The 12,528-nt window shown below is 36.7% G+C and overlaps 1 protein-coding gene across 2 annotated transcripts in view; it reads left to right on the top strand.

The window, feature by feature from the left end:
- Positions 1-3,412: 3,412 nt before the first annotated feature.
- LOC100892245 (limbic system-associated membrane protein) overlaps positions 3,413-12,528 on the top strand; it is a 46,334-nt gene continuing 37,218 nt past the window's right edge. For both annotated transcript variants that reach the window (XM_030978060.1, XM_011668223.2), the window contains exons 1-2: positions 3,413-3,818; positions 5,765-5,891. In XM_030978060.1, the coding sequence (XP_030833920.1) occupies positions 5,825-5,891 (67 nt within the window). In that variant the 5' untranslated portion in view covers positions 3,413-3,818; positions 5,765-5,824. The remainder of the gene's footprint in view (positions 3,819-5,764; positions 5,892-12,528) is intronic.

Genomic DNA, 12,528 nt, shown 5'->3' with positions numbered 1-12,528 from the left:
ATAATTATTAAAGGTCGTCTGTACTAGTTTGGCTAGGAGGGATTAGACCACACAGGAAGGTCACTGGCGGGTTGCTATCTCCTCAACTCAGCTCTCAATTAACATAAGAAAAAGAGGATCATGGGGGACCAATGGTCACCGATTAGGCATTGTTTTCTATATAGAGGGAGCAAGTATAGCTACGAGTAGTACAGAGGGGCTTTAAGATAACCCGTTGTGAGTCTGCAGCAAACACGTGTAACACAGCGTCCATACAAGATGAAGATAATCCGTTGTGACTCCGCAGCTAAATTGGGTTTTATTGGTTTACACTATAAGCCTACCAACGTTAGAGTCCCCCAGGTGATACTCTGTTCACATCTAGTGAAGATAGTAAGCAAACAAAGAAAAATCAAACACCCACGAATCAAATCAATAAAAACTAGCACAGAGTACAAACAGCAACATCACATGAGTTGTCATGAAATATTATGATTATAGGAATACATGTAATATAAAAATGCCATGGTTTCCAAGGAGTTACCCCTTTCATAATATCTAACAGAGATAGCCCGATTTGACTCTGCAGCAAACCTTGGTTCTATCGAGTTATACGTGTGACGTCACAATGCGAGAGGTCAATGGTGTTACCCCGTTCACATCAAAGGAAAGTAACCTTAAATAACTCCACATTAGATCCGTATACAAACCGGGTACCCTGGTGATGTTACAAGGGCAAAGTTGCATAACGGTACCCTATTTACACGAGATAAAAATAACCTTGCGGTACTCCCCAAGGAAAACCCAGATGCTAGCGACCTTTTTTTCTATTTGACTTTATAATTCCTGGATTTGGTTTCTGTTGTTGTCCCTGTTATTGAAGAAAACACCACAACTATACCTTACCCATCTGGCTATGCATTTTCCAACCAAAACATTTAATTCTTTTGAATATCAAAAATGTATTGCTATTCATGTATTGTATAAGTTTAATATATCATCTTATTGCAAATATGGTAATACAATTCGAATTTCTGTATATGTACCAAGCAATTTGCCAAGGTCGTTGGAAACCAAAAACAAAAGAATTCCAATTTTACTACCATGCATAATGTTTTACGTGTAATTTTACTTTGTCACTGATGTATACCTTGTAAAAGAAACTGCAATTCGGCTCTCGGGCCGCGAATGTTTTTTAATGAAATAAACCATTTAAAATAAATAAATAAATAAATTTTAAGAAGTCTGATCTGATAGAAACGCTTAAAGTTCTTTCGATGAACAGTAATACATACTACAAATTTCCTTCACATCTTCACATAAGCAGCACCTAACCTCCCGCCTTCCCAACGGGATATTAAGCTCCTACTTTAACATCAAATTATTCTGTCTGTATGTATTTTTTTAACAGAGATATTGTATCCGTCAGATAGATTATTTACGTCTGGGCCGAGACGGACCTTTCACGTCACCATCCGAAAGACGTGTCTCGGTTTTGAACCCATGGCCCTGTTTCATAAAACTTGATAACAATCAATAACAAGATACTGTTACAAGCTACTGAAATCCTGGCATCTGATTGGCTGAGAGCAAATTTGTCATAGAAATTTAGCAGCTGTTATAGGTAACAAGTTTTATGAAATTTGCCCCTGGGTCCGATCTGAGTCAGTTTGTAGACGACAAAAGAGAGCAGACCGTACCACGGACATTACCGCTAGACCAACTCACATTTCCCTTATTTATCTCTCTTCTACTATCGTGTTGGTACAGGCCATACAGCGCTTGTTCTGGTTAGGGTTTTATGAACGTAGTTGTGCTAATAATGGCTCATTACCATTATGTATCATAATTATTTCCTCCAACTGTAACCGCTATTCAAACCTTAATGTTAACTTTAACTTAATACTTCAGACCATAGTACCCTCTTTAAGTCTCATGTAATGTTAATCTTTTCTTTGAATCAAGTTTCATTCCGGTACCCGAAGTCGTAAATAGGAAATGGCAATTCATGATTACTTGAAAAATGTCACCAATCATAATCAGAAGATTGTATTTGCCTATTATAGGTCAACGACGAAACCAGTCCTTTAGGACAGTGTTAAAGCAGGGGTAGTAATATAATGATTGCAGGACTCTCCAGGAGATAAGTGTCAATACTAATAAGGCTAATATAGGTAAACAAGACATGTTATTTTGATGATTATTATTAATATAATGATTGTTATTATCATTATTGATATCATTGTTATTGTTGTTATCATTATCATCATTGTTATCACCATAACCAACATCATTATTGAACCACGATTGCTAAGGCTTAATAAAGGGGTATTGGAATGGAAGCTTCGGAAGCTGTAATACACAGAGGAATATAGAACTGTATCAGTTCCCTTGCCCCCATTGGCAAATTAAAAATTTACAATTTGTACTAATTGGTTATGCACTTGGGATTTCCATGCGCTTAAAAGCTATTACCCCTGAAGAAAAAGCCCGAATACGTCTCTGAGGACACCCCTCCTTCATTCTCTCAACCTCTCAAAAACAAAAGGAAACGAATATAGCGAACAAACATCTAAATGAAAAGAATTAAAGAGTTGTTAATTTTTAATGTTGTTATGACCTGTTTGTGAACCAATTTTTTTTGTTAAACCAGCTGCATAAAAATCATGATCTTCTGCCTTCGTGTTAAAGGGAAAGTCCACCCCAAAATAAGTTTGTTTCGATAGAGGCAGAATAATAAGAAAATCAGGTGAGTAAAAGTTTGAGCAAATTCTGAATGAAAATAAGAAAGTTATGAATTATTGAAGTTGTGATCAATCAAATACAAATTGGCAACTCTGTGACTTATTATACGAGCTCTCCTTCATTTGCTTTGTGCATAATATTCCATAAAATCAAGTTTTCTTCGTTATTGATGACGGAATATATATTTGTTCCTTGCAGGGGGAGTATAGAAACATATTTGCAATTATTATATTTAGGGTGCATGTATGGTTGAAATTTTTCTTGAGGGAAAATGAAAATTTTAGATTTTTTTTAGTACTGAGCAAATGGAAGTTGAGCTCGCATGATACGTCATAGAATTGCCAATTTGTGTTTGATTGATCACAACTTCAAAAATCCTAACTTCCTTATTTTTAATCGGAATTTGCTCAAACTTTCACTGACTTGTTTCTCTCATTTTTCTACTCCTATTAAAACTAACTTAATTTCAGGGTGGACTTCCCCTTTAACAGAGCTGTCGCATAATTGTGTTAATTACGACCCGGTTCATAAGACCTTTGACTTTGACATGGGAAGTAATTGAAGAGGTAGTATATAAACTGTACATCTTAGTCTAGAGAGGGCGTAGAAAGCATTTTCTCTTTATCCTACACCCGTGCCCTTCATATTTCTAATACGCCATCAGAAAGAAAATTGTCAAATGCATGTCCACACGTTTTCCCATACATGTTGCAGTTCTGTGTGCACTGTAGCTCGTAACAGCGGCGGCGTACAGGGTATGAATGCCAATCCGCTTCTGGCGCGACAAACTTTCCCCGTGCGGCCGCATCAACAGTGTACGCACGTTCGTCACTACAGGAACTAGCAGACGACATCGCTACGCAAGGCGGGAAAATTTTCAGAGGAACAAAACCATTTTGTAAGCAGCGGTGTATGAGGAGAAAACATAATTATTTCATGTATCGCTTGCACTTGAATCAACGTATTTGATGAAGGAAGAATTTTCAGTTTTTCTGTCGGCTTGTGATTACCCTTTTTTGGAGGCAGACCTTTTTTTTGGAGGCGAAACAAATTTGGAGGATTTCACAAAACAATAGTCCTATCGTTACTTTCAAGTAAGTACTTTTTTAACACTGTTTTGTTCTTTTGATTAACATAAAGATTGATATGCTTTTAACGATTGTTGTATATTGAATGAATGGTGGTGGTTATCTTATCTGACTGCTAAGAAAGCAGAAATGCTTGTAAGTAAGCGAACAGACGACCGACGGCTTCAGGTCCTCTCCGAGGGATCTGGTAATGAGGATTAATGCCTTACCAAAGGGCACTAGCGCATCGCCTTGGTTTCGAACCCGAGTCACCGGATTACGAGACCACTGCTCTACCGACTGAGTTATCGCGCCTACTCTTTATACTTTCAACTCACTTAATTATCTTACTCTTCTCCTCATTGCAATGCTCAACTTAAATAAACCACCTTCGGTTCTTCTGTAGGAAGTTTATATTGCATTTAGTACAATATTGAAGGTCAAAATGTGAAAGAAAAATCGATTTAACCTTAGTACTTTTTCTGTTAATCCTAACGATGTCTAGTTATTTTTCTGATTTTATAATGATATAGAGGAACTACCAATTACAGACTTTTTATTAGAATTTAAAGATTAGTATCTTAAGAATAATTAATTCCTGCTATTTATAATTATGAAATATATCAACGCCAAATATTACTTATGAAACCGATAAAGCATAACGCAAGATAGATAACTTAGCTGAGTGAATATTTGTTGCGGATTTATCCAAATTCAAAATTGCTGTTATGAAAATCACTTACGATTAATTACTGTGAAGCTCAAAGACTGTTAATCATGAAACTAAATTAGGGAGTAATGTCTCGAGGAAAAACCATCTGCGATAATGCAATTTGTCTTTCATTTTGACTTACTTTGTTAGCAAACGAAGTGCTAAATAGCCTAGTCTGGATTTTCTTAGTGGAAATCTTGTTTTAAACGAATGACTTAAGGAAGTGTGCTGAGCATATCTCATTCTCCTCTATTCTTTTCTTTCCTTCCTTCATTACGACAAATAGGTATTTGTTTGTACATGCGCTATATATATATATTGTATATGCGCTAGTGTGGTAATATATTATTAGTATTTTGAAATGTTCGTGATTCTTTTTGGTTGATTACAAATACTGAATATTTTGTATACCTCGCCAAAAGCTTTCCACCAGAGAGAAAAAATAGGGGCTATTAAATGGAGATGGATGGAAAGAGCTTGGTAGCCCATGATCAATCATTTTAATACCTAGGGGCATTTGTCGAATAGATGTTTCTACATATTTTGACGACTAAGAACATGATGGCTGTAGGTATTTTTTCGTATAATTATATTTGACAAAAGATACTGGGTTTTCGCCTTTTATATAATGCATACAAATATTAACATATATTCATGTTATACATATCCGTTTGTACGATGCAATCGTTTGTTTAATTTTGGTTGAAACCCAGACAGAAATATGGGGAAGAGTGGGACAGATAGAGAGAAGGAGATGAGAAACGAGAGAGAAGAAGAGTGAGAGAGAGAGAGAGAGAGAGAGAGAGGGGAGAGAGAGAGAGAGAGAGAGAGAGGGGGGAGAGAGAGAGAGAGGGGGGGGGGGGGGAGAGAAGGTGGAGAGTAAACACTGGGAGGAGGAGAATAGTAGGAAGAAGAAATACAATAAGAAAAAGAACAAGAAGAACAAGAACGAGAGGATGAAGAAAAAGAAGAAGAAAGATGATGACGGAAAAGAGGAGAAAACGATGAAAATAAGGATTGAATTAGAAGAAGAACAAGAAAATTAAAAGTATGAAATTAGAAGTAGAAGAAGTGTCGATTTGAAGAAAAGAATAGGAAAAGAGGGTCGGTAATATGAAAAAAAGGTGTTTTAATAGAAGGATGTTTGGGTTTATAATGTCATCCATGTAGTTGCTCATGACGCCATTTTGAATACGTACTTAGTGATATAACTGTATGCATTCATTTTACCATAACTTCTTTTCTCATTCTTTCATTTCAGGTCTTCATCAGAAATTTAAGGATTTCTTTCTCTCTCTCATCCTACCCGGGAACGATCAAAATGAATGTTTGGGTCTTTGACTGGGTATATCTGTGCCTGTGTCTCATCATATATGAGACGGTGGGAGGTACGTATATAAACAATATAATAACAATCTCATCTACATGATCAAGTAATGACGTACTTGCAATTCTAAGCAAAACTGAACATGAACCCTGAAACAGGTAACATTATGAAACATGAACTCAGACCACATCCGGTCACACGATATTGGTGTCAAATGAAATGTCAACATCCAATGTTTATTACTTAATATAATACACATTTACCGTACCCAATTCTGAGTAAAATGGTTGACAGGAAACTTCACTGTTGTGTCATTTTATATCATGTACACTCTAAAAACTGAAAAGTTAAATGACCATTTGAAAAGGCCGAGGAATGACCACGTTTTTCTTCTACAAATGGTGGATTAAAACTTTGAATATGCTGGATCTAACAATATAAATGTTAAGCATGCTTAAATTGATAGTCTGATATTTTTGAGAAATTGGTAATTCCTCGGCCCTTTTAGATGGTGATTTAACATCATAGTTCTTAGAGTGTACCATATATTTTGAAGATATTGATTAACAAGTCAATAATATTCTAATTTTGAATTTGAAAATGCTCTATAGATGGTGATTTAATTTTTAAGATATTTATTAACATGTCAATAATATTCTGATTTTTAATTTGAAAATTTGAACCGTAATTTTTTGGAGACTTTGGCGTTGCCCTCCATCATCAGCCCCTACATTATACATCACCGCAAGACCAGTATTCATAAAATGAGATTGATATACATCCGGGTATACATCTGGGCCTCGTCTTATAGACAATTGCGATTGATCCAAATCAATCGCAAGTCCTCCAATCAATCGCGTCTTCTATCGCTTATGTACATAGTTACGATTGATATCGATCGCAAATAAGTTGCGATAGATATCAACTCTTAAAGACAGGGCCCTGGGTTTAACCGGGTTTAAACCCCGTCTTAAAGAGTCGGGTTAGTCCACTAATCCAATCTCTTAAAGTCTGAGTGCAGATGAGTGGAATCCACTCTTTTAGCAGTCGATTTTTTTTTGGGGGGGTTGTGAATTTTTCATTTATGATAACTCCGACTTAGTGTGGGTTTGGTTTGTCCACTGCTCTCTATGGAGATGAGTAGAATCCACTCTTTAAGGGGTCGAAGTTCATTTCCGAGTTAAATCTACTCCATCGTAATATTGAAATCCACTCGTAAGGTGGTGGTGTAAATTACTTTGTCAAGAGTGGATTTCCTCTCCAAAAGGAAGTCGGCCATTAACCCATGAAAGAGACGTTCAAAATGTCTGATAGTATAGGGCTTTAAAAAAAATCGATAGTTATACGAGTCTTGCTCCTGCGAAAATAATTGCTCAGTATACACTCAAACTGAATTCCTAACTTTAACCCTGGACCTAGCACTAAACCCAACCCTAATCCTAAACCTAATCCCAACCTAAGAACCTAATGCAACCCTAACCCTAAACCTTACTCCACAAAGCCAGAACTATTGTCGCAGGAGCAATTTAGGGTCACCGTTTCGGTATCTTGTACCTGAGTTGTTGTTGAAATAAAAATCCGAAATAATCTATTTAATTTATGAAGTTCAAAAGGGCGTGGTCCTTAATATATGGCCTCAATTCATAAGGTAATTTTTCGTACTTGTATGCTGTTGCGGTGCAGTTAATACTAACAAATAGCTGTCATTGTCTTAACTTTTAGTGTTTAGCAATCGGAGCACTGCGACAATAACCGATTGTTACAATAACAATGTTCTGATGGGACACCCATCACATTCTCCCCTGCTACAATGTATGTACATTGTTTTCAAATTAGATGATACATCAGGTCGAATAATCAGCTCGTTACCGCCGCCATCATTTCGCATCAATATCCCGCACATGTATTTCAACCGATGAAATATTCAGCGAAATGTGTCGTTACATATATCTTCATTTCTGACCCATCTATTCCCTTGTACAGTGTGAGGCAATAAAAAGGGAAACGGTATCCTAGCCCCAATATCTTAGAAGCCTTATTGTTTAAAAAAGATAATGCGATTATGATAGCTGATGATGTCATCTTTAATTTTGTACGGTTGATCTTTAAAATGCTATTGTGGATAACTGAGCACTGCCACTTTCAGACTGCATGCCAAATCGCCTTTGTCTAAGTTTGGAATGAATGGCGTTCAGGAGTTACTCTTAACATGTACGATTGCATTTATAATGGTAGGGAGACTGTTCGATTAAATCATTCATTTCATTTTTTTGAAATACTGTGGCAGAGGCAGGATGATTAATACTGTGCACCTTTCCTGGGCCAGATTTTTTATTGATCAAGGATACAAATTCTAGTAAACAATTTATGCTATAATGTGGATATATTTGAATTAATCTTTACGTGCAATGATTTTCTGGGTTGAAACTGGGTTTCTGTTTTGTGTGACTCACACTGTACACGCGGACGCAAGATCGGCCTACCCGTTACTCCGGAGTAGCTTACTGCAACTGTAGATGTTCCAGGGATCCAGAAGGATTATGTATATGAGATCGTACGAATTAAATGTCTGCCTATAAGCCTCAAAGAAAGTAGTTTTAAAGATTAGGTTGGGTTCTGGTCATGCGATTGCATTGTGAAAGAAACGGTGTGAAATCGATCAGAAAAAGTTGATCATCTAGCATGTATGAATTGGTGTATACTAAAAGGTTCTGGAGTCATTAAAATAATAAGAAATTTTGCCCAGTCTTGGTAAAGTAACAAGCACTGTACACAAAAAGATGTATATGGGACTACACAAACATGTGGCATAACAATCGGGCATGATTTTAAAGATGTTACTTGTCATATTAAGAATGTGAAGGCATTTGAAGAGTCATACTTTTCAGGGATCATTTTTTTCTCTGATGTTCTCCCACACTTACACAATAAAAATGATAACGCTCACAAATTATTTTTCACCCCCCCCCCCCCAGAACTCAACCTTCTCTTTAAATCAAACGTGGATAATACAATGCTGAAGGATAGCCATTATCATTCAGATACACTAGATTGTATTGAAAAAGAATGAATGCTAAGTGTGAAGTACAGATTGGGCAATTGTTTCAAGTTTAGTCCGATACTGACTTATGGAATTTATCTTCGGTTTTAGTTGCCAACTGAAAGCCAGGAAAATTAAGGAAATGCAGATTGAGTTTAATTTTAATTTTGGGTTCAGTTTCATATTTTAAAAGTAAGACTTTTGGTATGAGAATCACATGGGTTACAATTTCTTCTTCTGATTAATGTTCTTTTAGAATCTTGATACAAAAATTATGTTATATATTAGTGAGTATGTAATTGCTCGATAGAGCCAACATTCAAAAAGGCTGATCAAAGATTGCCCCTTTCAGGATATCACAATTTCAGAACACTTCCGTAGTTATCAAAATTTAATCATCGAATCAGAATTCAGTATTGGTGTTTATTTTGAAGTAATTAATAACTCCCTTTTAATGAAGAAGAAAACTTAATACACATAACGTATACACACGCACGCACGCACACCCATAGTACGCACACACGAACACACAGCAGTCCATATAGAGGCAACAACATATTTCTACCATAGGAAGAAAAAGGAATTTCTGCCAATCCAAGCTATTTTGTCCATACGTTACCGACTACATCTACGGCTCCTATCTTTAATTATTATCTCGAGTTCATAGCCATATACTAGAGCTTTGATGAGATCAAATATAAAGGAAAGACAATTGTGATGTCAAACAATGTTCGGTTTAAATTATTCTTCAAATTCAAATTCAAATTCAAATTTAAAATTATTGGTCCGAAAGGATATTTGTTGCGTTTACATGCATTCGTAACATTTGAGACCGCTAAAGACAGTCTACCTTTGACTTCCTCGTTTCTCTTGTCCTTCACCTTACTAAATATTATAATAGTCATAGGCCTTCTGGTTGAACAAGCCAATATACGTCACCAACTGCATGCACTTAGCTTTAAATATGACTAAAGCGCCATCAAATATTTTCATTGTAAGCAACGGAATGCCGTTTCCTGGATAACAGATCACAATTTACCGACCACCTAATCAATAAATCATCATATTTGTAGAATATCGTCTTTTTAACCACTACACTGCAAATTCGATTTGTAACGACTTTACACAGCAGTTGAGTGGTTCACTCCTTACACAGGGGTTGTGTTAGGTGGTGTAAACAAATTACACAAGGGCTTAATTTGACACGACTTAACACAACCCCTGTGTAAGGAATGAACCCACCCAACTGTTGTGTGGAGTCGTTACGCAACGAATTTGCAGTGTAGTAAACGTATTCGAGTAACATTGTATAAACATGTTGTATACTGCTGATGGATCAGTATACAGGTTTGAAATTGAAACACATGACGATATATTTATACAGGAAGAGCTATGGGCATGTGAGACTTTGAAATAAGATAACTCTACTTAGAAAGACTACTTAACCCTTTAATGATATACCGGATTTTGTATACCAAATTAGAAATCCAAATCAAATCAAATTCAAGAATTTATAAAGCGCCAAAATCTAGTTGTCTAATCAAAGGCGCTGATGAGACTGAAAAACTACCAAAAATGTCTGGTCATGATTGTAACTGAGAAAGACAAAACAGCAGTGACTAATTGTAAGCAATCTGAAATAGCTATGTGTTTAGTTGAGTTCTGAAAGTGGATAAATTGAAAGAAAATTAATCATAACACTTTCATCATATTTTGCATTTCCATGGATTTTGCCGTGAAAATAAAAGCTTTTCGTAGCAAAAACTAATGTGTTCGACGCCCGAAACTATGGTAATAAGAATTGCGTTTGGCCGTACGCCAAAGATGCTTGTCTTTGTGTTTGTGAATAAAACAATTAATAGAGAATTCCAAGGCTGGCTATAGTCATGAATATTTGGTATTTGTTTAAAGCATCTTTTAGGACTCGCTGTAGATATACATTAAGCAAGTATCATACATGCCCGACGTGCAAATTTACATATTATTCATAATCACGTTGGCAATGTGCCAAAAAAATGGTAATATTATCTCATACTTTTTGTGACTAATAATTTAATAGACAGTTCCAAGGTTGTCCTTATCAATGACAAGCTTGATTTTAAAGTATCTTATAAGAATTGCTTTAAAATGCATATTTTTGTGTGCGATTACCGATGTGTGGATAACATAGTAGTCATAAGTATGCAGGGCTGTAAGTATGTTTGGCAAAGGGGGAAAGAAATGCTAATTTAGTGTTGGCACCTTTTTGGAATGAATTAAAATTTAATGGAAAATGTGTAAGGTCGGCTATATTTATACCGTTCTGCCATTTTTAAGCGTCTGCCGAGACTCACTTTATCTCCTGAGGTATACAATGTTACCTGCCTAGATAGACCGTATGATATCCCTTGGTAAAACATCGCACGTGTAGAGGGAGCGATAATCCACTCAGTGACGTCATGTTTTGTTCACCTCCGTTCCCATCTGTAGGTTGTTTTTAACTGTCGTCTGCCATGCCCTAGAATGATCTTTATTCAACCCAACAAAAGACGGACACGAGGTTGAATAGAATGCAATTAAAGTAAATGTTTGGTATTCCTATCCAAATATGATAAAGTCATAACATCTGTTAAAAATACTACACTCCAGATATAATGAGATCAAAATTATGACAAACACCCTATTAGAGTATATCAAATAAAATATACAGTAAAAACCATGAGAATGTTTGAAATTTTTTCTTTCCTTCCGAACTGTGGTCGGTTCACACAGTCATGGTTCAAATGGCCATAGTGAGGTACACCGAAATGACCAATACACAGTGTGTTCACACGATTAACACTATGGAAAATGTTAGAAACTGTTTCATGTTAGGGATGTGGTTTGTACTCTTTGTAATTCCCTCTGTGGCCAGAGTGCGATATATTACGTCAAGCAATGTTTCGTATTCATTCCTTCTAGTCCTACCAGGCTATAGACTGTGGCTCGTGAAAATTCCCCAAATCCTTACTAACCTCCTCTTTGCGCATGCGCTGAGAATCCAGTCGTTGCCTCTTCCTGTGAACAACCAAAATGTTCAATACTCACCAAAGTTGGAGTCTTAAAAGGACACTTCGTTCTTTAATACAGCACAAAATCATAAATAGAATGACTTCAATTATCTCTAAAAACATCACTCATCCGTAGCCAGTTAAGAGAGGTAAGGAGTGGCCCTCAAGCACAACCCCCGCCCCCAGAAAAGAAAGACACACGGCACATTTTAACAAATAAGGACAAGAGCCCCAAACCCCCAAGCTTCCAAAGCCGCTCAAAATCATTCTTCTAGAACCCGCGCTTTTGTTATTTACCCACATACCCCCTTCTGGCTCTTAAAGACGCCCTTCGCTCCTCGCATCCTTGTGGTAGCTCTTCGAGCTCCGCGGTTCGTTAACAATTCATACGCTCCTTTACGCGTTAACCACGGGCGGGCTATTCCTGAGTCGAAACTGTCACAGTGGCAGGGGATCTTTTCCTTCATCGTTCACGCGTCCTAGAGGCGATCACTCATTGTGAGGGGTAGGGGTACTTTGATATAAAAAAAAAAGAACCCCAAGTACTTTGCAGATCTTAACATTTCCTGCAGATTTGTTCTTCTTTGGAAGACAAGTATGGCAATCTTTGCAGACAATTTCCCAAAAGC

This window comes from Strongylocentrotus purpuratus, unplaced genomic scaffold, assembly GCF_000002235.5.
Source record: "Strongylocentrotus purpuratus isolate Spur 01 unplaced genomic scaffold, Spur_5.0 spur5_scaffold_1, whole genome shotgun sequence".
Taxonomy (NCBI): Eukaryota; Metazoa; Echinodermata; class Echinoidea; order Camarodonta; family Strongylocentrotidae; genus Strongylocentrotus; species Strongylocentrotus purpuratus.
Note: the sequence above shows the minus strand (reverse complement) of the source record. Positions and strands in the feature narration are given on the sequence as shown.